The following is a 27,496-nucleotide window of genomic DNA, read 5'->3' as shown; positions in this document are numbered from 1 at the left end:
AATTTAATATATTTTGGGGGTATTTTGACACTTTATTGAGACAGTTCTGAAATGACAGGTGCGTTACGGCTTTGCATGACTTGCATTCATTTTTATAAAGTATATATATATGTGTGTATATATATATATATATCTATATACAGTGGGGGAAAAAAGTATTTAGTCAGCCACCAATTGTGCAAGTTCTCCCACTTAAAAAGATGAGAGAGGCCTGTAATTTTCATTATAGGTACACGTCAACTATGACAGACAAATTGAGAATTTTTTTTCTCCAGAAAATCACATTGTAGGATTTTTAATGAATTTATTTGAAAATTATGGTGGAAAATAAGTATTTGGTCACCTACAAACAAGCAAGATTTCTGGCTCTCACAGACCTGTAACTTCTTCTTTAAGAGGCTCCTCTGTCCTCCACTCGTTACCTGTATTAATGGCACCTGTTTGAACTTGTTATCAGTATAAAAGACACCTGTCCACAACCTCAAACAGTCACACTCCAAACTCCACTATGGCCAAGACCAAAGAGCTGTCAAAGGACACCAGAAACAAAATTGTAGACCTGCACCAGGCTGGGAAGACTGAATCTGCAATAGGTAAGCAGCTTGGTTTGAAGAAATCAACTGTGGGAGCAATTATTAGGAAATGGAAGACATACAACCACTGATAATCTCCCTCGATCTGGGGCTCCACGCAAGATCTCACCCCGTGGGGTCAAAATGATCACAAGAACGGTGAGCAGAAATCCCAGAACCACACGGGGGGACCTAGTGAATGACCTGCAGAGAGCTGGGACCAAAGTAACAAAGCCTACCATCAGTAACACACTATGCCGCCAGGGACTCAAATCCTGCAGTGCCAGACGTGTCCCCCTGCTTAAGCCAGTACATGTCCAGGCCCGTCTGAAGTTTGCTAGAGTGCATTTGGATGATCCAGAAGAGGATTGGGAGAATGTCATATGGTCAGATGAAACCAAAATAGAACTTTTTGGTAAAAACTCAACTCGTCGTGTTTGGAGGACAAAGAATGCAGAGTTGCATCCAAAGAACACCATACCTACTGTGAAGCATGGGGGTGGAAACATCCTGCTTTGGGGCTGTTTTTCTGCAAAGAGACCAGGACGACTGATCCGTGTAAAGGAAAGAATGAATGGGGCCATGTATCGTGAGATTTTGAGTGAAAACCTCCTTCCATCAGCAAGGGCATTGAAGATTAAACGTGGCTTGGTCTTTCAGCATGACAATGATCCCAAACACACTGCCCGGGCAACGAAGGAGTGGATTCGTAAGAAGCATTTCAAGGTCCTGGAGTGGCCTAGCCAGTCTCCAGATCTCAACCCCATAGAAAATCTTTGGAGGGAGTTGAAAGTCCATGTTGCCCAGCGACAGCTCCAAAACATCACTGCTCTAGAGGAGATCTGCATGGAGGAATGGGCCAAAATACCAGCAACAGTGTGTGAAAACCTTGTGAAGACTTACAGAAAACGTTTGACCTGTGTAATTGCCAACAAAGGGTATAAAACAAAGTATTGAGAAACTTTTGTTATTGACCAAATACTTATTTTCCACCATAGTTTGCAAATAAATTCATTAAAAATCCTACAATGTGATTTTCTGGATTTTTTTTCCTCATTTTGTCTGTCATAGTTGACGTGTACCTATGATGAAAATTACAGGCCTCTCTCATCTTTTTAAGTGGGAGAACTTGCACAATTCGTGGCTGACTAAATACTTTTTTTCCCCACTGTATATATATATATATATATATCTATATATATATATATATATATATATATATCTATATATATATATATCTATATATATATATATATATATATATATATATATATATATATATATATATATATATACAGTGGGGAGAACAAGTATTTGATACACTGCCGATTTTGCAGGTTTTCCTACTTACAAAGCATGTAGAGGTCTGTAATTTTTATCATAGGTACACTTCAACTGTGAGAGACGGAATCTAAAACAAAAATCTAGAACATCACATTGTATTATTTTTAAGTAATTCATTTGCATTTTATTGCATGACATAAGTATTTGATCACCTACCAACCAGTAAGAATTCCGGCTCTCACAGACCTGTTAGATTTTCTTTAAGAAGCCCTCCTGTTCTCCACTCATTACCTGTATTAACTGCACCTGTTTGAACTCATTACCTGTATAAAAGACACCTGTCCACACACTCAATCAAACAGACTCCAACCTCTCCACAATGGCCAAGACCAGAGAGCTGTGTAAGGACATCAGGGATAAAATTGTAGACCTGCACAATGCTGGGATAGGCTACAGGACAATAGGCAAGCAGCTTGGTGAGAAGGCAACAACTGTTGCAAGGTCCCCCTGCTCAAGCCAGGGCATGTCCAGGCCCGTCTGAAGTTTGCCAATGACCATCTGGATGATCCAGAGGAGGAATGGGAGAAGGTCATGTGGTCTGATGAGACAAAAATAGAGCTTTTTGGTCTAAACCCCATTCGCCGTGTTTGGAGGAAGAAGAAGGATGAGTACAACCACAAGAACACCATCCCAACCGTGAAGCATGGAGGTGGAAACATCATTCTTTGGGGATGCTTTTTTGTAAAGGGGACAGGACGACTGCACCGTATTGAGGGAAGGATGGATGGGGCCATGTATCGCGAGATCTTGGCCAACAACCTCCTTCCCTCAGTAAGAGCATTGAAGATGGGTCGTGGCTTGGTCTTCCAGCATGACAACGACCCGAAACACACAGCCAGGGCAACTAAGGAGTGGCTCCGTAAGAAGCATCTCAAGGTCCTGGAGTGGCCTAGCCAGTCTCCAGACCTGAACCCAATAGAAAATCTTTGGAGGGAGCTGAAAGTCTGTATTCCAGTTTCAACTGTTCTGCCTGCGGCTACAAAACCCCTACCTGTCCCAGACCTGCTGTTTTCAACTCTTAATGATCGGCTATGAAAAGCCAACTGAGAGACCTGAGCCCTAGGACCATACGTCGGGACTACCGGCCGTGGTGACTCCTTGCTGTCCCCAGTCCGCCTGGCCTTGCTGCTATTCCAGTTTAAACTGTTCTGCCTGCGGTTATGGAACCCCTACCTGTCCCAGACCTGCTGTTTTCAACTCTTAATGATCGGCTATGAAAAGCCAACTGAGATTTATTCCTGATTATTATTTGACCATGCTTGTCACTTATGAACATTTTTGAACATCTTGGCATGGTTCTGTTATAATCTCCACCCGGCACAGCCAGAAGAGGACTGGCCACCCCTCATAGCCTGGTTCCTCTCTAGGTTTCTTCCTAGGTTTTCGCCTTTCTAGGGAGTTTTTCCTAGCCACCGTGCTTCTACACCTGCATTACTAGCTGTTTGGGGTTTTAGGCTGGGTTTCTGTACAGCACTTCGAGATATTAGCTGATGTAAGAAGGGCTATATAAAATAAAATTGATTGATTGATTGATATTGCCCAGCGACAGCCCTGAAACCTGAAGGATCTGGAGAAGGTCTGTATGGAGGAGTGGGCCAAAATCCCTGCTGCAGTGTGTGCAAACCTGGTCAAGACCTACAGGAAACGTATGATCTCTGTAATAGCAAACAAAGGTTTCTCTACCAAATATTAAGTTATGCTTTTCTGATGTATCAAATACTTATGTCATGCAATTAAATGCAAATTAATTACTTAAAAATCATACAATGTGATTTTCTGGATTTTTGTTTTAGATTCCGTCTCTCACAGTTGAAGTGTACCTATGATACAAATTACAGACCTCTACATACTTTGTAAGTAGGAAAACCTGCAAAATCGGCAGTGTATCAAATACTTGTTCTCCCCACTGTATATATATATATATATATATATATATATATATATATATATATATATATATATATATATATATTGTCAATTTCAATTAACCCCAGAATAATTTCTTACAGTGTGGCTGTGTGGTTGAGTAGGTACATTTCCAACAAAATGTACCATCTTATTGCCTCTCCTGTTTCTAATCTGTCTAAATAAAGCATTGAAAAAATAAAGGTGGAATTCCACAAAAAATATTCTGCATAGGCCCGTATCATCAATCAATATTTAGGCTATAAACCATTTGCATTTCTTAACCATTGATTGTATGAGAGAACAGTTTTGTATTTTGATGCTGCCTTTTACATGGACTGAAACCCCGAAGGTGTTTTCACAATACTTTCTTAAAGATGCACTATGCAGGATATCGCTCCGGCATTTCCTGGTTGCTTGAATTCTAATAGTTTGCCGAAATTCAGTTTAGGTGACAAAATAAGCAACTATAGTGTAGAGAATTGTTGTACCATCTAAACCGCTGTGAAATATACTTTACATAACCTAAAACATTGTATTTTCAGCTGTTAGAAGCTGGTGTACAAAACCGAAAGTAAAAGAAGAAAAAACTAAACATAAGACCGGGAAGCATAGAAATAGTGCACAAAGAACAGATCTACTGCTTCTTAGACTTGCTTTCAATAAGAATGAGAGATCTATATTACATTTCTATGTGAATTTGGTGAGGTCGCCCAAAAAATTACATAATGCAGTTTTATAAAACACTAATATTCAAGTTGAAGAACCACTTTGGGTGTTTCAGAGTACTTCATTTCTGTTTTAAAACGAATTCTGTGTATTAAAACACTTACATTAAGTTTACATTCAAACACCCTCCAAACACCAGATCTCAGATTAGGTGCACTACTTTTCATGGTTTCGTTACACAATCATGGTGTTTTGAGACTTTCTATTTTTACAGTGTACACTCTACCACGGAGGGTTTTTGAGATACTGTGTCCAAGAGCTAATTGGGGGTGTAAGGAGGCGGACCGGCTGGAGAGGTGTCTAAGGTGCCAAGGACTGGACAGGACAGGAGGATGGTTGACAGTTGCAACTGGGTTTATTTTCCTAATGGTATTTTATAGTGTGGGAAAAGTATAATGGCAAATTAGTGTTTAAAGCTGGAATCCTTAATGGTGAAACTGCCAGGTCCGTTTGCGATATTACAACAGCAAAGAAGTTAATGCAAACAACAAATAATTTCTCTGACATTATTGCACACGCGATAGAACAGCAGAATATGCACTGCAATTTTCTCTCTTCACCTCCGCTTCGTCAACAAAACAAAAACAATATCAACAGCGGTGGGGCGGACAGTGGCGCTGTTTCCCCTACTGCAGATTCCATATTTAAAGGAGGTCATAATGTAACATGACTGAGATTGATTGACATGTCATCTGACTTCTGAGTTTTAGGATATCGGTCTAGATGAAGTGGAGTGCTCTTACCCCAGAGGCAGGATATGCTAGCCAACCCAGCTCTGCTGTGGCCGTCCGCGTGTCCATCACTGTCTCTGTAGGAGAGAGAGAGAGAGAGAGAGAGTGAGAGAGAGAGAGAGAGAGAGAGAGAGAGAGAGAGAGAGAGAGAGAGAGAGAGAGAGAGAGAGAGAGAGAGAGATAGAGAGAGAGAGAGAGAGATGAATAGAGAGAGAGAGAGAGAGAGAGAGAGAGAGAGAGAGAGAGAGAGAGAGAGAGAGAGAGAGAGAGAGAGAGAGAGAGAGAGAGAGAGAGAGAGAGAGCGAGAGCGAGAGCGAGAGAGAGAGAGAGAGAGAGAGAGAGAGAGAGAGAGAGATTGAATATACATTTCTGCTACTACCAATGTAATGCAAACACCTGTTCCAGTAAAACACCTCACTCCATTACTTTGTGTAAGACCATTCTTACTTCTCAGTCCATTGTAAACCATTGATATGAGCTAGATCTTAAATATCTCATTACTGGAAGTGTATCAGCCCTTTAACCAATGGGCCAGACAGAATCAGACAGATCAGACAGCCTACTCTATACATTTCATTAAATTTCACTACTGTCAAACTCTGACTCTGAGAGACACAGTATGAGCTATCACCACTCTCCACTTCTTCAGTAATAGACTGGTTCTGAAAAGAGGCCATGACATTCTTGGAGGGGAAGAGGGAGATATATTATCACAAATAAAAAGAGATGGAAAGAAGAAAATACTTGCCAAAACCAAAAGTATTGCATGACCTTCAGGAAGGTAAAATATGCTCACAGCTCCAAAGTTTTCTTACACTTGTTTGGGATAAGTGTGTAGGTGTAGTAAATACAGTACAGTATATAACAAACCATTCTCTGTGGACATCAATTCAAAGTGTTGCCCTGGGAAAATACATAATGTTGTTTTCCTGCCCCTCTGTGTTTGTTTTCACACAGTCTAAAAGTATATTCAGCCTGGGACTGATCAATAGGTTATTGGTGGGGGATTTCTACGGAGGAGTGCATTAAATATTGATGTACCGGGAAATATGGATCACATTCGTGATAATGCATCAGCAAGTATGCAAACACTGGTGCATGCCAACAGCCACACCTGGCTCGAAGGCAGAGGGGTTCAAACACAAAAACAACTAACACAGTGTCACACCCTGGCTCTGGGACTCTATATGTTGAGCCAGGGTGTGTTCATTCTATGTGTTCATTTTCTATGTTGGGTGTTCTAGGTTGTGTATTCTATGTTGGCCAGAGTGGCTCCCAATCAGAGGCAACGAGTGTCAGCTGTTGTGGGTTGTCTCTGACTGGGAGCCATATTTAAACTGTATGTTTTCCCTTGGGTGTTGTGGGTTTTTGTTCCGTGTCGGTATTGTTAACCGTGGACTTCACGAGTCGTGTTTTGTTTGATACTTTAATTAAATAAAGTCATGTTTGTTTCACACGCTGCGCCTTGGTCTACTCACTCCTACGACGATCGTGACAGAAAAACCCACCGTAAAAGGACCAAGCAGCGTGTCCAGGAGCAGGCAGACTGGACATGGGAGGAAGCGCCAGGAAAGGAGATGGAGAGGCTGGCGATGGCCCAGGTGGGCAAAGTGTGGTCCTGGGAGGACATGCTCGGGGGCAAGGGACCTTGGGGTAGGATCAAGGCCCTGGCGAGAGAGGAGCAGCGGCGTCAGCAGTGCCATCGTCGGACGGACGAGAGGCACCCCCAATAATTTTTTAGGGGGGGGCACACGGCATGGGCGACTGGGCAGCAGGAGGCTGCCACAGGGCGAAATAGGAGACGAGGAGAGAAGGCCACCGGGTTACGGGAGCCATTGGTGAGAGGAGGGAAGGAAGTTGTAGAGGCACGGCGAGAGGTACTGAGGTGTATTGCCAGTCCGGTCCGGCCCGTTCCTGATCCCCGTTTAAAGCCAGTGGTGTGTGTTCCCAGTACGGTCCGGCCTGTCCCTGCTCCACGCACCAAGCCTACGGTGTGCGTCGCCAGCCCGGCCTGTCCCTGCTCCACGCACCAAGCCTACGGTGTGCGTCGACAGCCCTGCCCGGCCTGTTCCTGCTCCACGCACCAAACCTACGGTGTGCGTCGCCAGCCCTGTCCGGCCTGTCCCTGCTCCACGCACCAAGCCTACGGTGTGCGTCGCCAGCCCAGTCCGGCCTGTCCCTGCTCCACGCACCAAGCCTACGGTGTGCGTCGTCAGCCCAGCCCGGCCTGTCCCTGCTCCACGCACCAAGCCTACGGGGTGCGTCGTCAGCCCAGTCCGGCCTGTCCCTGCTCCACGCACCAAGCCTACGGTGTGAGTCGTCAGACAGGTCCAGCCCGTTCCTGCCACTCGCACCAAGCCAGGGGTGCGAGTCGTCAGCCTGGTCCAGCCCGTTCCGGCCACTCGCACCAAGCCAGGGGTGCGAGTCGTCAGCCTGGTTCAGCCCGTTCCTGCTACTCGCACCAAGCCCGGGGTGCGAGTCGTCAGCCTGGTAAGACCGGTCAGCTGCTCCACAACGGAGCGTAAGCAATCCGCTCCGTCAATGTCCAGTCCAGATCCAGCCAGCGGGGTCAGACTGGACCAGGGGCGCTACGGGGGAATTATGGAAGGGTGGTGGTCAAGCCCGGAGCCGGAGCCGCCTCCGAGGAGGAATGCCCACCCAGCCCTCCCCTGTTTGGGGTTTTGTTGAGGCGCGGTCGCAGTCCGCGCCTTTAGGGGGGGGTACTGTCACACCCTGGCTCTGGGACTCTATATGTTGAGCCAGGGTGTGTTCATTCTATGTGTTCATTTTCTATGTTGGGTGTTCTAGGTTGTGTATTCTATGTTGGCCAGAGTGGCTCCCAATCAGAGGCAACGAGTGTCAGCTGTTGTGGGTTGTCTCTGATTGGGAGCCATATTTAAACTGTATGTTTTCCCTTGGGTGTTGTGGGTTTTTGTTCCGTGTCGGTATTGTGAACCGTGGACTTCACGAGTCGTGTTTTGTTTGATACTTTAATTAAATAAAGTCATGTTTGTTTCACACGCTGCGCCTTGGTCTACTCACTCCTACGACGATCGTGACACACAGCTTACAGAGCCACAAGGGCATTCACAACAACAGCACATTTTGGTATATTGGTGTTGTTTCACCACAACATTTGTTTTGATATTTTTTCGAATGTGGCTATCTCCGACTTTCAAAAAGCATTGATTCTGATATTTCTGTCTCTATCTATGTGATGTTTCTCTCTCTCTCTCTCTCTCTCTCTCTCTCTCTCTCTCTCTCTCTCTCACGCTCTCTCTCATTATCCATTATCTCTTTCCTTCTTACAGACATTCTGTGGACTCCTTCTTGTTGGCATGGAGTCACATCCCTTTATTCAAAGAATAAGGAAATTGCCCCAATATATCAACTGGTCTGTGGGTCTGTCTGACTGTCCATCTGTCTGTTTCCTCTCTTTGTCTCACTTCTCTCTCTCCCTCTATCTTTCTCCCTTCTTCACTCTTCCCTTCTCAATTTTTCTGGGAGCCGATAAATCCAGAGAGAGGGTCCGGTCCAATCACCTGCCAACCAACCAACCGCACCATGCACAATGCAGAAAAGTACCCCTCACTCTCACACCAACTCACCTTCCTACCAGTACTCCACACCCATCCCCTCCCACCTATCAGCAAAGTGGTCAGGGTAGTATCAAGTCATCCTGCCATTCTTCTCTTTCTTCATCTCTCTGTGTACAGCTACTTATTCCTAAATCCTAGTCTCAATGCAATACCCATAATGCTATAGCAATAACTGCATTGTGGTAGTGGGTTCTTTCAGGGTAACAGTTCATCATAGTCCCATTGAGACACTGACACTGACCTCAGGCAGAATGAGTGTTGAGCCCACTGATCTGATGTCAGTGCCTGTGGAGGCTGTTCTCTGTAGTCAGCAGAGGAGAGGAGAGCAGAACAGAGCAGAAGAGAGCGGGTCCAGGGCCAGCCGCAGGGTACCTGCCTGCCTTTCACTCCCACTGAGCTCAAAGCCTCATATTAATCCTATTAGGGCTTCTTCTGAATTAGCAGATCATCAGAGGAAATCTCAGATTCCTGCATAGAAGTATAGACTCTTTAGATTGACATCCAGGATAGATGTTGTAGACAAGACACTCCAAGACCATTTCCCCAGATAGCATATGAACACGTCATAAGCTATGGCAAAAATGTTTAGAACTACAGGACATTATCTGTAAAACTGCAAAACTGTCACTCAATCTCATGGCAGAATAGCATGAGATTACCTATAAAACTGCAAATGTTTCTCTCTGCCTCGTGGCAATATGTGTAGAATTGCAGGAAAGTATCTTTAAAAATAAAAAATTCTCTCAGCCTAATAGCAAAATGTGTAGAATAGCATGAGATTACCTATAAAACTGCACATTTTCCTTTTGCCCCATGGCAATATGTGTAGAATTTCAGGAAATTAGCTTTAAAACAGCAACATTGTCTCTAAGCCTCATGGCAAAATGTGCAAAATAGCATGAGATTAGCTCTAAAATTGCAAAAATGTTATCTTTGCCCCATGGCAAAATGTGTAGAATTGTAGGAAGTTAGTAGACCCCCCCCGTGCTCAGACCTTGCGAGGGGGCCCCGCGAAACTGCGGTACGCCCAATTGGTCAGTGGAGCGTTATCGGGCTTTATCACGAAAGGAACCATGCCAAGCCTGTCTTTACAGAGACCCACAGAACAAGCCACACCACTATCCCTCCTATGCAGTTAGGCAAGGTAGGACAACGAGAACGCAATGAGCCAGAACAAGTTAACATCTGTGTTCAGTGTCGAAGTAAATCCATTGCATTTACCAGCACACAATTTGTTCCAGTGTGCCAGCTGTGCTCTCCAATGATGGCACACTTATTCAGCATCCAGCTACCAATACCTGTAGGATTAGGTAGTCTCAGAGGTATTAGTATTGTTGCACTTCAAGATTACAAGTCCATCTCGTGGCATAACGACATCACACAGTTTCATTAAACCTCAGTAACACTTTACGCAGCTATATTACGACAAATCATGAGCCAGCAATAACACAGAACAATATCACAACATAATTTATTCCTCCTCGATAACAATACTTTAAACATCCCTATACCAACTAGTAAGTAAAACAATACAATTACAGTGCCATGCAAAAGTATTCAGACCCCTTGGATTTCTTCCGATTGTTTTGTGTTACAAAGTGGGATTAAACAACATATTTAATTATTTTCCACCATAATTTGCAAATAAATTCATAAAAAATCCTACAATGTGATTTTCTGGATTTTTTTTCCTCAATTTGTCTGTCATAGTTGATGTGTACCTATGATGAAAATTACAGGCCTCTCTCATCTTTTTAAGTGTGAGAACTTGCACAATTGGTGGCTGACTAAATACTTTTTTTTCCCACTGTAAATAAATACAAAATTACAAAAGGCACACGTAGCCTACATATCAATACATACACACAAACTATCTAGGTCAAATAGGGGAGAGGCGTTGCTTTATCTGTTTTTTGAAAACATGTTTGCTGTTCGTTACCAGGACGTGTACTCCGAGCATGTGCTGACCAACTGGCAAGTGTCTTCACTGACATTTTCAACATGTCCCTGACTGAGTCTGTAATACCAACATGTTTTAAGCAGACCACCATAGTCCCCGTGCCCAAGGACACTAAGATAACCTGCCTAAATGACTACCGACCCGCAGCACTGACGTCTGTAGCCATGAAGTGCTTTGTAAGGCTGGTCATGGCTCACATCAACACAATTATCCCAGAAACCCTAGACCCACCCTAATTTGCATACTGCCACAACAGATCCACAGATGATGCAATCTCTATTGCACTCCACACTGCCCTTTCTCACCTGGACAAGAGGAACACCTATGTGAGAATGCTATTCATTGACTACAGCTCAGCATTCAACACCATAGTGCCCTCAAAGCTCATCACTAAGCTAAGGATCCTGGGACTAAACACCTCCCTCTGCAACTGGATCCTGGACTTACTGACGGGCCGCCCCCAGGTGGTAAGGGTAGGTAACTACACATCAGCCACACTGATCCTCAACACGGGGGCCCCTCAGGGGTGCGTGCTCAGTCCTCTCCTGTACTCCCTGTCCACCCATGACTGCACGGCCAGGCACGACTCCAACACCATCATTAAGTTTGCCGACGACACAACAGTGGTAGGCCTGATCACCGACAACGATGAGACAGCCTATAGGGAGGAGGTCAGAGACCTGGCCGTGTGGTGACAGGATAACAACCTCTCCCTCAACGTGACCAGACAAAGGAGATGATTGTGGACTACAGGAAAAAAAAGAGGACTGAGCACGCCCCCATTCTCATCGACGGGGCTGTAGTGGAACAGGTTGAGTGCTTCAATTTCCTTGGTGTCCACATCACCAACGAACTATCATGGTCCAAACACACCAAGACAGTCATGAAGAGGGCACGACAAAGCCTATTCCCCCTCAGGAGACTGAAAAGATTTGGCATGGGTCCTCAGATCCTCAAAAAATTATACAGCTGCACCTTCGAGAGCATCCTGACTGGTTGCATCACCGCCTGGTATGGCAACTGCTTGGCCTCTGACCGCAAGGCACTACAGAGGGTAGTGCGTATGGCCCAGTACATCACTGGGGCCAAGCTTCCTGCCATCCAGGACCTCTATACCAGGCGGTGTCAGAGGAAGGCCCTCAAAATTGTCAAAGACTCCAGCCACCCTAGTCATAGACTGTTCTCTCTGTTACCGCACGGCAAGCGGTACCGGAGTGCCAAGTCTAGGTCCAAAAGACTTCTCAACAGCTTCTACCCCCAAGCCATAAGACTCCTGAACAGCTAATCATGGCTACCCGGACTATTTGCACTGCCCCCCCACCCCATCTTTTTACGCTGCTGCTACTCTGTTAATTATTTATGCATAGTCACTTTAACTCTACCCACATGTACATATTACTTCAACTACCTCAACTAGCCGGTGCCCCCGCACATTGACTCTGCACCGGTACCCACCTGTATATATAGCCTCCCTACTGTTATTTTATTTTACCTCTGCTCTTTTTTTCTCAACACTTCTTTGTTGTTGTTTTATTTTACTTTTTTATTAAAAATAAATGCACTGTTGGTTCAGGGCTGTAAGTAAGCATTTCACTGTAATGTCTGCACCTGTTGTATTCGGCGCATGTGACCAATAACATTTGATTTGATTTGATTTGATTTGATTTGAGCAGTATGAGATGGAAGGGAGTTCCATCCAATAATGGCTCTATATAAAACTGTACGCTTTCTTGAATTTGTTCTGGATTTAGGGACTGTGAAAAGACCCCTGGTGGCATGTCTGGTGGGGTAAGTGTGTGTGTCAGAGCTGTGTGTAAGTTGACTATGCAAACAATTTGGGATTTTCAACACATTACAGTTTCTTATAAAAAGAAGAAGTGATGCAGTCTGTCTCTCCTCAACTATTAACCAAGAGAGACTGGCGTGCATAGTATATATCAGCCATCTGATTACAATGAAGAGCAAGACGTGCCACTCTGTTCTGGGCCAGCTGCAGCTTAACTACGTATTTTCTTGCAGCACTTGACCACACGACTGGACAATAATCAAGATAAGACTAAACTAGAGCCTGCAGGACTTGCTTTTTGGAGTGTGGTGTCAAAAAAGCAGAGCATCTCTTTATTATGGACAGACCTCGCCCCATATTTACAACCATTGAATCTATCTATATGTTTTGACCATGACAGTTTACAATCTAAGGTAACGCCAAGTAATTTAGTCTCCTCAACTTGTTCAACAGCCACAGTATTCATTATCAGATTCAGCTGAGGTCTAGAACTTAGGGAATTATTTGTACCAAATACAATGCTCCCGTTTCTTTTTATCCTGAAAAGCTCCCCAGTATTTGCCAATGTCAAGCATACATATACCATGATGCAGCCACCACCATGCTTGAAAATAATGAGGCAGTTACTCAGTGATGTGTTGTGTTGGATTTGCACCAAAACATAAGGCTTTGCATTTAGGCCAAAAAGTGTATTCCTTTGCTGTATTTTTTTTTTTCAGTATTACTTCAGTGCCTTGTTGCATACAATATGCATGTTTTGGAATATTTGTATTCTTTATATTTGTATTCTTCTTAGGACTACAATGTTGTTGATCCATCCTGAGATTTCTCCCATCACAGCCAATTAAACTCTGTAGCTGTTTTAAAATCACTAGTAGCCTCATGGTAACATCACTGAGCAGTTTCATTCCTGTCCTGCAGCTCAGTTCAGAAGGACGACTGTATCTTTGATGTGTCTGGGTGGTTTAATACATAATCCACAACGTAATTATTAACTTGACCATGCTTAAAGATACTGTGCCTTTGGAAAGTATTCAGACCCTTGACTTTTTACACATTTTGTTTCGTTACCAGGCTCTGTCGTAGCCGGCTGCGACCAGGAGACCCATGGGGCGGCGCACAATTGGCCCAGCGTCGTCCAGGGTAGGGAAGAGAATGGCCGGCAGGGATGTAGCTCAGTTGGTAGAGCATGGTGTTTGCAACGCCAGGGTTGTGGGTTCGATTCCCACGGGGTGCCAGTATGAAAAAAAAAAAATTATGTATGTACTCACTAACTGTTAGTCGCTCTGGATAAGAGCGTCTGCTAAAATGACAAAAAGAATAATAATAAAAAAATGTTACAGTCTTATTCTAAAATTGATTCAGTTGTTTTTTTCCCTCATCAATCTACACACAATACCCCATAATGACAAAGCAAAAATAGGTTTTTAGAAGTTTTTGCAAATGTATTACAAATAAAAAACTGAAATATCAGATTTACATAAGTATTCAGACCCTTTAGTCAGTACTTTGTTGAAGTACCTTTGGCAGCGATTACAGCATCGAGTCTTCTTGGGTATGATGCTACAAGCTTGGCACACCTGTATTTGAGGAGTTTCTCCCATTCTTCTCTGCAGATCCTCTCAAGCTCTGTCAGGTTGGATGGAGAGCGTTGCTGCACAGCTATTTTCAGGTCTCTCCAGAGGTTTTAGATCGGTTTCAAGTCCAGGCTCTGGCTGAGCCACTCAAGGACATTCAGAGACTTGTCCCGAAGCCACTCCTGCGTTGTCTTGGTTGTGTGCTTAGGGTCGTTGTTCTGTTGGAAGGTGAACCTTCGCCCCAGTCTGAGGTCCTGAGCGCTCTGGAGCAGGTTTTCATCATGGATCTCTCTGTACGTTCATCTTTCCCTAGATCCTGACTAGTCTCCCAGTCCCTGCCGCTGAAAAACATCCCCACAGCATGATGCTGCCACCACCATGCTTCACCGTAGGGATGGTGCCAGGTTTCCTCCAGATGTGACGCTTGGCATTCAGGCCAAAGAGTTCAATCTTGGTTTCATCAGACCAGAGAATCTTGTTTCTCATGGTCTGAGAGTCTTTAGTTTTTACTGAGGAGTGGCTTCCGTCTGGCCACTCTACCATAAAGGCCTGATTGGTGGAGTGCTGCAGAGATGGTTGTCCTTCTGGAAGTTTCTCCCATCTCCACAGAAGAACTCTAGAGCTCTGTCAGAGTGACCATCGGGTTCTTGGTCACCTCCCTGACCAAGGCCCTTCTCCCCCGATTGCTCAGTTTGGCCTGGCAGCCAGCTCTAGGAAGAGCCTTGATGGTTCCAAACTTCTTCCATTTAAGAATGATGGAGGCCACTGTGTTCTTGGGGACTTTCAATGCTGCAGACATTTTTTGGTACCCTTCCTCAGATCTGTGCCTCGACACAATCCTGTCTCGGAGCTCTACGGACAATTCCTTCGACCTCATGGCTTGGTTTTTGCTCTGACATGCACTGTCAACTGTGGGACCTTATATAGACAGGTGTGTGCTTTTCCAAATCATGTCCAATTAATTGAATTTACCACAGGTGGACTCCCATCAAGTTGTAGAAACATCTCAAGGATGATCAATGGAAACAGGATGCACCTGAGTTCAATTTCGAGTCTCATAGCAAAGGGTCTGAATACTTATGTAAGTAAAGTATTTCTGTTTATTATTTTTAATACATTTGCTAAAATGTCTAAAACCTGTTTTCGCTTTGTCATTATGGTGTATTGTATGTAGATTGCTGAGGACAATTGTTTATTTAATCAATTTTAGAATAAGGCTGTAACGTAACAACATGTGGAAAAGTCAAGGGGTCTGAATACTTTCCGAATGTCTGATTTGTTATTGTTACCCATCTACCAATCACTCCTCTTCTTTATGGGGCTTTTGAAAAGCTCCCTGTTCTTTGTAGTTGAATCTGTGCTTGAAATTCAATACTTGACTAAGGGACCTTACAGATGTTGTATGTATGGGGGACAGAGGAAGGTTTAGTCATTCAAAAATGATGTCAACCCCTATTATTTCACACAGAATCCATGTAACTTATTATGTGATTTGTTAAGCCAAATTTGACTCCCGAACAAATTTAGGCATGCCTAAACAAAGTGGCTGAATACTTATTATGAGTTGTTTCTTTATCTTGGGGGAAAAAATATGTTTTTCCCACTTTGATAGTTAAATCCATTTTTTAAATGACAATGAAATCAATTTTAATCCCACTTTGTAACACAATAACATGTGAAGAAATCCAAGGGGTCTGAATACTTTTGCAAGGCACTGTACTGTACTATGAATTCCACAATGCAACATCACAAAATGAGTACGGATGCATTTGTTAGCAAAACCAGTTGTATAACAGGACAACCAATCCCAAGATGATTTTTAGGACACTGTGGTTGTTCCTACTTCCTTATCTGTTTTAATGTCCTATGTTGTTAGTGTCATCATGTGTCAGTGAGAGAGCTTTACAGTAGGCTAGTGTGACTGCTGTGTAGGAAAAATTCACACATGAAAAGTCTTCTATGCCACAATGTGTTATTGAACTGGATCTGTTTTTAGAATGGCATGCGTGACCCAATTTATTTGTAGGTTTTCTTATTTATAGAGCCACGGTTCTCTGGGTGACATGTTACACCATGAAAGCACCATCACTTCTCATCACAACAAGTTGATCACACAGTGATTCTCCTCAGACATACAGTACCTGTCAGGATGGGAAAAATGTTTCAGGCGTAGATACTGTCTGGCATTCTTTTACACACGATCAGAAGTTTTTTTATTCCTAGATCTAGATATTCTCTGTTTTTACGATGTATGTCTCCTCAGATTTGAGTGCTTTCAAAATGTTTAAAGGCTGAAGGTTCAAAATAAAGACACTTATTTACATTTTAGTCATTTAGCAGACACTCTTATCCAGAGCGACTTACAGTTAGAGAGTGTATACATTTTCATACTGGCCCCCCGTGGGAAACGAACCCACAACCCTGGCGTTGTAAGCGCCATGCTCTACCAACTGAGCTACAGGGCATACACACTTATCAGGAAAGGTTCAACACGTGCACAGGTTTGGTGATCCTGTGATAAAAATATTGCACAGAAATAACACCCTTCTATGACACACTGTAATTGTTATGGTTGGCCAAAGTGACCAGCTACTGTGGGAGATCTAATGGTCCAGATGATTGCCTCTCGATAAAAATGTAACCACAACCTTAGCCACCATGGCCTAAGTATTCATAGAATGGACAATCAATGCATGTTGCTGTACAAATGTATAATCAAATCAAATCAAATTGTATTGGTCACATACACGTGTTTAGCAGATGTTATTGCGGGTGTAGCGAAATGCTTGTGCTTCTAGCTCCGACAGTACAGTAATATCTAACAAGTAATATCTAACAATTTCACAACATATACCCAATACACACAAATCTAAGTAAGGAATGAATTAAGAATATATACCTATATGGACGAGCGATGTCAGAGAAGCATGGACTAAGATACAGTAGAATAGTATATAATACAGTATATACATATGAGATGAGTAATGCAAGTTATGTAAACATTATTAAAGTGACTAAGATACCGTAGAATAGTATAGAATACAGTATATACATATGAGATGAATAATGCAAGATATGTAAACATTATTAAAGTGGCTAGTGTTCCATTTCTTAAAGTGGCCAGTGATTTCAAGTCTATGTCTATAGGCAGCAGCCTCTAATGTGCTAGTGATGGCTGTTTAACAATCTGATGGCCTTGAGATAGAAGCTGTTTTTCAGTCTCTTGGTCCCAGCTTTGATGCACCTGTACTGCCCTCACCTTCTGGATGATAATGGGGTGAACAGGCAGTGGCTCGGGTGGTTGATGTCCTTGATGATCTTTTTGGCCTTCCTGTGACATCGGGTGCTGTAGGTGTCCTTGAGGGCGGGTAGTTTGCCCCCGGTAATGTGTTGGGCAGACCGCAACACCCTCTGGAGAGCCTTGCGGTTTCGGGCGGTGCAGTTGCCGTACCAGGCGGTGATATAGCCGGACATGATGCTCTCAATTGTAGTCAATAGTCTGTGCATGACAGCAGTATCAGAGATCATGATTAAATACCCTGACCCACTGAAACACAGGTCCATATGGATACAATATCAGTAACTCTTTGTTCAGTGGTGGTTGGCCAGTGTCCTCACTCACTGAGTTCAAATCTTTATATAAACCTGTCTTATCTATAACACAGTGAGGACAAATATTAAGGGTTCAAGTAATATGTATGTATGGACACAACTAACATAATATGAAGTGTGGCCTTGAACTTATGGCTCAGTTGGGCTGTGTGGCTCAGTTGGTAGAGCATGGTGCTTGCAACTCCAGGGTTGTGGGTTCGATTCCCATGTGGGGACCAGTACGGGAAAATGTATGCACTCACTACTGTAAGTCACACTGGATAAGAGTGTCTGCTAAATTACTTAAATGTAAAACTATTCTGCTAATTACCCAGCAGCCTCTGATCTTCTTAACCTCAGCTCAAAGATAAGCCATAACAACATATCACAGGTGCAACACCATGTTCAACATATCTGAAAGCACATTTACCCAATAGATTTATCAACATAGTTTGTTTTGGGCGACTGCCCATGGATTCAGGGCAGAGCTATAGGCGAGAGCGCTCTTTTTGCCCTAACAAACATAACTTTATTTTTCCCTCAGTAGGAACAAACAAAAGTATGTATTTGTGCAATTCAAACACAGAGGGGTATGGGCATTGATCATGGATGAAGGGCAAATGTGAAAGAATACACTCACAGTGTCTCACCCCACCCAAAAGCTGTGACTATAGCCTCCTATTCCATCGATACAAATGGTTTAAATTCCTCAAAATATATGGTTGCAACTGTATCACTGATGGTCGGCAGGTAGCTTAGTGGTTAAGAGCGTTGTACCAGTAACCGAAAGGTCACTGGTTCTAATCCCCAAGCCGACTAGGTGAAAAATCTGTCGATGTGCCCTTGAGCAAGGCACTTAACCCTAATTGCTCCTGTAAGTCGCTCTGGATAAGAGCGTCTGCTAAATGACCAATTTATTTATTGTAACAAATTCACAGCTGCAAGTACTGTAGATCTGAACAACTTTATAGGCCCAAAACAGGACCTAGTTTTGAATTGGTTGATAACTGAATACTGACACTGTGTGTGTTCTCTTTTCAATCATCTAGGCATATCTCCCAAATATATCTCATAACTGACATTGGCTTCAGAGCATTTGCACAATAATGGCATATACACTCATTTGCATCAGCCTCTATCTCTGTTTGTACATTATTCCTTTACAAATGACTTTGTAAATAGTGCTGCAGTACATAAATTAAATGTAATTGTCTATCATAGTAAGTGGCTACATTGTCAGCCATTCGCTGGAGGCTTCAGACAAATCACATTTTGAGTACTGAAGGAGAATACATATGAGCCCAGTACTGAGGGAGTTCTCACATTAGTGACTGTGTTGGAGGGACAGATACCTAACTGTGTACCAGTGCACTGGGCAGGGGAGACTGGGTTATGGTGGAAAGTCTGACTGAGCTAATTAAACACCAGTCAGTGGTGACACAGCTCCCTTGACCCTGCTAGAATGTGCGCTAACATTTATTTAGTTACTCCAAGTCAAATCCCATTCCAACTCAGTGTGGGTGACACATGTATAAGCCTGGAACTGTTCCAGTTGAATTTAGAGTGAAGAGATTTCAGGGAGGAGGCAGTGTGAGGCACACTCCTCTCATGGGACATTAGCTTTCTCTCTCTGTCGCTTTCTCTTTCCTCTGTCAAAAACAAACCATGCTTTGAATAAACTACAGCATAACATGTTTGGCATATATTGTATGCACTGTATATCCAAGTTGCCAGCTGAGATAAACAGAGATCAAAACAAGTGCTGTTTGAATCAAAGAGTTGGGAAATATATTTCCCTCCTTAAACTCCTGACAAAACTGTCCTTCACATACACACACACACACACACACACACACACACACACACACACACACACACACACACACACACACACACACACACACACACACACACACACAGGATATAGTGTGTGCCAGGCTCTGCTGTTCTCCCTGTAGAGGACATGGGGGAGCGATGCAGTGCAATTAATTTCTGCTCTCCAGGCACTAATTAATTACCATTCTCTACGGTAGTTTGTCTGAAACAGGAAAGGTCAGCAGGACTGCTCTGGCCATCAGTAGAGAGACAGAGAGAGAGACTTCTGCAAATACAAAACACCAACTTAGAGCACCAGAGGAATCAGGAAGGATGACTAAGGTTAACACCACTTCCAAGACAAGTGTAAAACTATGTTTCCATAAAACCCTCAAAACTGAATCATCCGTGTGGAGAACAGTGAAAAGTGATCTGAGGAGCTCGTTTAGATCTGGGCTCTCCTACTGTAATGAATGATTGCTTGCCCAAGATGATTGAGTGAAGAGGGGGTGACCCACTCAGTACCTCTCCCTGCATATATGTCATCAGTAGAACTCCTGCTGCTGAAAGAGTGATTGGAGGAATGACTGGGCTCTGATTGAGTTGAACAGGCCGTGGATGGACATGCCATGAGAGAACATGGACGACAGACAGACCAGACTGCCCAAAGCATGAGACAAATACCTTCCAAAAGACACCATCCCTATGAATTCACAAGATATGTGCATTTTACAATGATTTCACCTAAAATTATGGTGAACTCCTTTGAACTGCTTTCATGACTGAATCGCACATTCTAGTTATAGCGCTTTCTATTTTTGTCCATGCCATTACAGATTCATCATTGGGTAAATTGAGTATTGCAGCAGACTCTATCCTACGGCTCCTGTGGCAGTTTGCACACAGCTGTGCCTCAGTACATGCTGTACATTAGCTGAGGAGAGACCAACCCTATTACTCCTTGATGAAGACTGCACTATAACCCAGTACAAAGCCTATTGAGACTTGGCATACATACACAGCTCTTAGTTGCAACACATTATGGACTCCATTACAGCCCTGTTACTGGCTCCCTCACAGCTCTGTGTAGATGTCATTATCTCACAGCACTCTGGAACAGGCGAGAATAGAATTGCAGGTAGTTACATTCTGAATTCACCATGATTTGACACCCTAAATTCCATTGTAATTGCAGTCAGTTCTCCAGCTTTATAGTTCAGTATATTGTGTTAGTCTCGATATTTAACATGCTCTCACTGTGGCGTCTGCCTGCCTCATATTTGACTTGAAGTGATGACAGCTCAATTACCTGCTGATCCATTGAGCAGGGCTGAAGAGTTCTGGTTAAAGCACCAACAGAGCAGGTGAACAGTCATTCTGAACAGACAGAAGTAATGCTATGTTACTGGTGAGAGAGAGACAAAAAGCAAAGGTCCCCATTGAGACCAAAACCTTTCATACCTTACACTTCCACCAAATACTAGCAGAAGGGATCGTAACTTATGTTCTCCCCTGTGCATGGGGTATATAACTCTGACTGGTCATTTAAAAAGCTTGGCTTCAGATAGTAGCTCACACAAATGGGGTAAAAGCTAATTGCAGGCATCCATCTTTGCTGACATACCCCACCTGGAAGGGGCATGGCTAGAAGGGATCCAGCTTTTGTCAAATTATCTTTAAAAGTAGATTTTCTTTGCATTTGAGCTAACCCTAACCCTAACCCTTTTCCTAACCGTAACCTAAATCTTCTAACCTGCTACGTTAATTCTCCTAACCTGCTGTGTAAGTTCTCCTAACCTGCTACGAAAAGTCAAATCTGACGTTAATTTGACAAAAGCTGGATCCTTTCTAGCCATGACCACCTTGAAGCTGTAAGTAGGAACCTGTTAGCCAGGAATTAGACTCAGAATAATACCAGCCACAAATGATTTCCATGTATGAGTGGATGGGATGAGACCCTTTCTCTTTCTCTCACTATCTCACTCTATCTCTTTCATACTCAATCCCTCTCTCTGTGTCCTGGGAGTCTATTATAAACAACATGTCTGGCCTTCCGCAGGAGACCATCACATCCTCACTGTGCCTCCCAGAGCACCAGGCTAGCTCCATTTCTGCGCTCCGATCACATTAAACAGACAAAATATAAAACACACACACACTCTCATATTTATTTGAATGATTTATTATGGAAAACAACCATACTCAGACAGATATGTCTAGAGAATGTATTGACTCTTGAGGCACATTGTGACATGGCCCTAAATAACCGGAACAATAGGAGACTGAAAGGTATTCTTCAGGTAAGGAACAGTGAGAGAGACAGCGGTATAGTGCTACCCACATCAAACACAACACAGGGACCATGGAGAGAAGTATATTTAGATGCGTTGTAACCTGAAACAGTAGCTCTACAGAACATACAGCCCCAGGGGAGAATATACAAGATAAATATATTCAATGCAGTATACCTGCCTGCTGTAGGAGACCCAATGACATCTGGCCATAGGCACAGTTCTTAAGCTCCTGTGAGGAATTATTCACAGAGTTACTTAGAGGAAGGGGGGAAAGTGGAGGAATGAAGAAAACAAACATATTAATCATGTTCTCTCAAATTGGGAGGCTTGAAAATAAATCCTATCAGACTATTCAATTACCATTCCAGCTGACAAACCACATTCTCCAAGTTGTTGTAAGTATTTCTGATACAGTGTGTGTTGACTGGGAGTGAAGTAGAGTGTTGACAGGCTATTGAGTAGACACAACTGAACAACATTGTCTCTCTGTCCTACCCAGAGCACTGAGCAGAGCACCCTCCACTGTGTTGACAGCGCTACATGTTACATTTTACTGCTACCAATGCTACTGGAGAGAAGTGCTGACCAAATGTCACCACCCGAACAGCCTGATGGTGACAACTGTGTTTTTCAAGAGTGGCTGTCAGACATGCGCTAGCCCTGTGTAAAAACGTCTGGACTATGGAGTTTAAATACGATATGGCCAGGGGCCACCAAGACCACTTGAGTGGCAGTGCAGAAGGGCAAGCTGGCTCACTTGTGGAAAACACCTCACGGACACTCCAGGTGAAGTGGCAGTGAGTTGAGTGTTTGGGGGGGATTTGAAGCAAAGTGGTTAAGAGGGGGAAAATGTCCCTCATGGTCAAGAGAAACATAAAAACAGTTTTTGTATGATCTCCTTTAAGACTAAACTCAGCAGTGAGCGTGTTGAAACTCTGAGATCTGTTGTAAGCATGTGTTTATCATGAAAATAAATGTATGTATGTATGCTTGTGGCATGCGTTACATGTGTGCATGTAATGTAACTGACAGGTGGCAAATTTTACCCTATGGATATGGCACATTTACCTTGCCTGTCATGTTGGGTTACCCTTGCTATGGGCTGACAAGTGCAGATGGACCGAGACAGGTGTGTACACGTGTGTGCCTGTGGGTGTCTTAGCTATTTGGACTGGGGAGCAGGTAAAAAGGTCACCAGTCATGTGATATGTGAGAAGGAGGGGCTGAGGAAAACGATGGCTGGGATGAAGTAGTGGGTTTTAAGGAAAATGGAGGTAGAGGAAGATGGAGATGTAGAGGACGTATGTTTGGTACCGTAAGGGTAGAGGTAAACTTAACTCACAGCAGCTGCTTGAAGAATCAGAGGTCTATCACTACTGCCATGCTTTCATACATTTACATTTTAGTCATTTAGCAGACGCTCTTATCCAGAGCGACTTACAGTTAGTGAATACATATATATATATATATTTTTTATACTTGCCCCCCCGTGGGAAACGAACCCACAACCCTGGCGTTGCAAACGCCATGCTCTATCAACTGAGCTACATCCCTGCCGGCCATTCCCTCCCCTACCCTGGACGACGCTGGGCCAATTGTGCGCCGCCCCATGGGTCTCCCGGTCGCGGCCGGCTGCGACAGAGCCTGGATTCGAACCAGGATCTCTAGTGGCACAGTTTGCACTGCGATGCAGTGCCTTAGACCACTGCGCCACTCAGGAGCAGACAGGTTGGTATAGAGTGCTGAGATTCTCCTCTCAGGCAGAAATCTGACTCTGGGCAGCTGTTAGCTGAGGTAGGGGCCTGTCAATGTTCCCTATGACTGAGGGCCAATGGTGGCCTGTGACTCGAGGCCTGAACTCCCCTAGCGGAGCAGCTTGAAGGTCCTCTGACTCGAGGCCTGAACTCCCCTAGCGGAGCAGCTTGAAGGTCCTCTGACTCTGAGCATGGCTACAGTATGTCTCTATCAGTATCTCTAGGGCAAACTTGACTCGGAGCAGCTGGCCACCGTGGTCCCCCGGCGAGGGGTATGTTTCCACCTCTGTAAACACTTCACGTCCACTCAGGAAGAATGAGTCCTCTGTGACAATACTCCCCTACGCTCACTCAAAAACTAACAAATACTCCTCCTCTCTATCTCTCGATCTTATCTTTCCCAAAGGCTACTCTAAAATCTATCCTCTTTTTTTATTTTTTTATTTTTTTATTTTTTTCTCGCAAATATATATACAGTGGGGAGAACAAGTATTTCATACACTGCTGATTTTGCAGGTTTTCCTACTTATAAAGCATGTAGAGGTCTGTCATTTTTATCATAGGTACACTTCAACTGTGAGAGACGGAATCTAAAACAAAAATCCAGAAAATCACATTGTATGATTTTTAAGTAATTAATTTGCATTTTATTGCATGACATAAGTATTTGATACATCAGAAAAGCAGAACTTAATATTTGGTACAGAAACCTTTGTTTGCAATTACAGAGATCATACGTTTCCTGTAGGTCTTGACCAGGTTTGCACACACTGCAGCAGGGATTTTGGCCCACTCCTCCATACAGACCTTCTCCAGATCCTTCAGGTTTCGGGGCTGTTGCTGGGCAATACGGACTTTCAGCTCCCTCCAAAGATTTTCTATTGGGTTCAGGTCTGGAGACTGGCTAGGCCACTCCAGGATCTTGAGATGCTTCTTACGGAGCCATTCCTTAGTTGCCCTGGCTGTGTGTTTCAGGTCATTGTCATGCTGGAAGACCCAGCCATGACCCATCTTCAACGCTCTTACTGAGGGAAGGACATTGTTGGCCAAGATCTCGCGATACATGGCCCCATCCATCCTCCCCTCAATACGGTGCAGTCGTCCTGTCCCCTTTCCAGAAAAGCATCCCCAAAGAATTATGTTTCCAACTCCATGCTTCAAGGTTGGGATGGTGTTCTTGGGGTTGTACTCATCCTTCTTCTTCCTCCAAACACGGCGAGTGGAGTTTAGACCAAAAAGCTCTATTTTTGTCTCATCAGACCATATGACCTTCTCCCATTCCTCCTCTGGATCATTCAGATGGTCATTGGCAAACTTCAGACGGGCCTGAACATGTGCTGGCTTGAGCAGGGGGACCTTGCGTGCGCTGCAGGATTTTAATCCATGACGGCGTAGTGTGTTACTAATGGTTTTCTTTGAGACTGTGCTCCCAGCTCTCTTCAGGTCATTGACCAGGTCCTGCCGTGTAGTTCTGGGCTGATCCCTCACCTTCCTCATGATCATTGATGCCCCACGAGGTGAGATCTTGCATGGAGCCCCAGACCGAGGGTGATTGACCGTCATCTTGAACTTCTTCCATTTTCTAATACTTGCGCCAACAGTTGTTGCCTTCTCACCAAGCTGCTTGCCTATTGTCCTGTAGCCCATCCCAGCCTTGTGCAGGTCTACAATGTTATTCCTGATGTCCTTACAAAGCTCTCTGGTCTTGGCCATTGTGGAGAGGTTGGAGTCTGTTTGATTGAGTGTGTGGACAGGTGTCTTTTATACAGGTAACGAGTTCAAACAGGTGCAGTTAATACAGGTAATGAGTGGAGAACAGGAGGGCTTCTTAAAGAAAAACTAACAGGTCTGTGAGAGCTGGAATTCTTACTGGTTGGTAGGTGATCAAATACTTATGTCATGCAATAAAATGCAAATTAATTACTTAAAAATCATACAATATGATTTTCTGGATTTAAATTCCGTCTCTCACAGTTGAAGTGTACCTATGATAAAAATTACAGACCTCTACATGCTTTGTAAGTAGGAAGACCTGCAAAATCGGCAGTGTATCAAATACTTGTTCTCCCCACTGTATATATATATATATATATATATATATATATATATATATATGTACAGTGAGGGAAAAAAGTATTTGATCCCCTGCTGATTCAGTACATTTTCAGACATGATCAGTCTATAATTTTAATGGTAGGTTTATTTGAACAGTGAGAGACAGAATAACAACAAAAAAATCCATAAAAACGCATGTCAAAAATGTTAGAAATTGATTTGCATTTTAATGAGGGAAATAAGTATTTGACCCCTCTGCAAAACATGATTTAGTACTTGGTGGCAAAACCCTTGTTGGAAATCAGAGGTCAGACGTTTATTGTAGTTGGCCACCAGGTTTGCACACATCTCAGGAGGGATTTTGTTCCACTCCTCTTTGCAGATCTTCTCCAAGTCATTAAGGTTTCGAGGCTGATGTTTGGCAACTCGAACATTCAGCTCCCTCCACAGATTTTCTATGGGATTAAGGTCTGGAGACTGGCTAGGCCACTTCAGGACCTTAATGTGCTTCTTCTTGAGCCACTCCTTTGTTGCCTTGGCCGTGTGTTTTTGGTGATTGTCATGCTGGAATACCCATCCACGACCCATTTTCAATGCCCTGGCTGAGGGAAAGAGGTTCTCACCCAAGATTTGACGGTACATGGCCCCGTCCATCGTCCCTTTGATGCGGTGAAGATGTCCTGTCCCCTTAGCAGAAAAACACCCCCAAAGCATAATGTTTCCACCTCCATGTTTGATGGTGGGGATGGTGTTCTTGGGGTCATAGGCAGCATTCCTCCTGAGTTGAGTTGATGCCAAAGAGCTCGATTCTGGTCTCATCTGACCACAACACTTTCACCCAGTTCTCCTCTGAATCATTCAGATGTTCACTGGCAAACTTCAGATGGCCCTGTATATGTGCATTCTTGAGCAGGGGGACCTTGCGGGCGCTGCAGGATTTCAGTCCTTCACGGCGTAGTGTGTTACCAATTGTTTTCTTGGTGACTATGGTCCCAGCTGCCTTGAGATCATTGACAAGATACTCCCGTGTAGTTCTGGGCTGATTCCTCACCGTTCTCATGATCATTGCAACTCCACGAGGTGAGATCTTGCATGGAGCCCCAGGCTGAGGGAGAATGACAGTTCTTTTGAGTTTCTTCCATTTGCGAATAATCGCACCAACTGTTGTCACCTTCTCACCAAGCTGCTTGGCGATGGTCTTGTAGCCCATTCCAGCCTTGTGTAGGTCTACAATATTGTCCCTGACATCCTTGGAGAGCTCTTTGGTCTTGGCCATGGTGGAGAGTTTGGAATCTGATTGATTGATTGCTTCTGTGGACAGGTGTCTTTTATACAGGTAACAAACTGAGATTAGGAGCAGTCCCTTTAAGAGTGTGCTCCTAATCTCAGCTCGTTACCTGTATAAAAGACACCTGTGAGCCAGAAATCTTTCTGATTGAGAGGGGGTCAAATACTTATTTCCCTCATTAAAATGCAAATCAATTTATAACACTTTTGAAATGCGTTTTTCTGGATTTTTTTGTTGTTATTCTGTCTCTCACTGTTCAAATAAACCTACCATTAAAATTATAGACTGATAATTTATTTGTCAGTGGGCAAACGTACAAAATCAGCAGGGGATCAAATACTTTTTTCCCTCACTGTATATACATACATACAGTGGGGAGAACAAGTATTTGATACACTGCCGATTTTGCAGGTTTTCCTACTTACAAAGCATGTAGAGGTCTGTAATTTTAATATTTTTTTTTGCTAAAAGTATTATTATATGATTGATCGATTGA

At 43.6% G+C, this 27,496-nt stretch overlaps 1 protein-coding gene across 1 annotated transcript in view; it reads right to left on the bottom strand.

Annotated features, from left to right (window-relative positions):
• Positions 1-27,496, bottom strand: part of LOC311149076 (ephrin type-B receptor 1-like) — a 229,608-nt gene that overhangs the window by 168,317 nt on the left and 33,795 nt on the right. The window contains exon 2 of the mRNA XM_084186184.1: positions 5,294-5,358. Within this exon, the coding sequence (XP_084042310.1) occupies positions 5,294-5,358 (65 nt within the window). The remainder of the gene's footprint in view (positions 1-5,293; positions 5,359-27,496) is intronic.

The sequence above is a fragment of the Coregonus lavaretus genome (genome assembly GCF_964263955.1).
Source record: "Coregonus lavaretus genome assembly, chromosome: 21".
In the NCBI taxonomy this organism is placed as follows: Eukaryota; Metazoa; Chordata; class Actinopteri; order Salmoniformes; family Salmonidae; genus Coregonus; species Coregonus lavaretus.
Note: the sequence above shows the minus strand (reverse complement) of the source record. Positions and strands in the feature narration are given on the sequence as shown.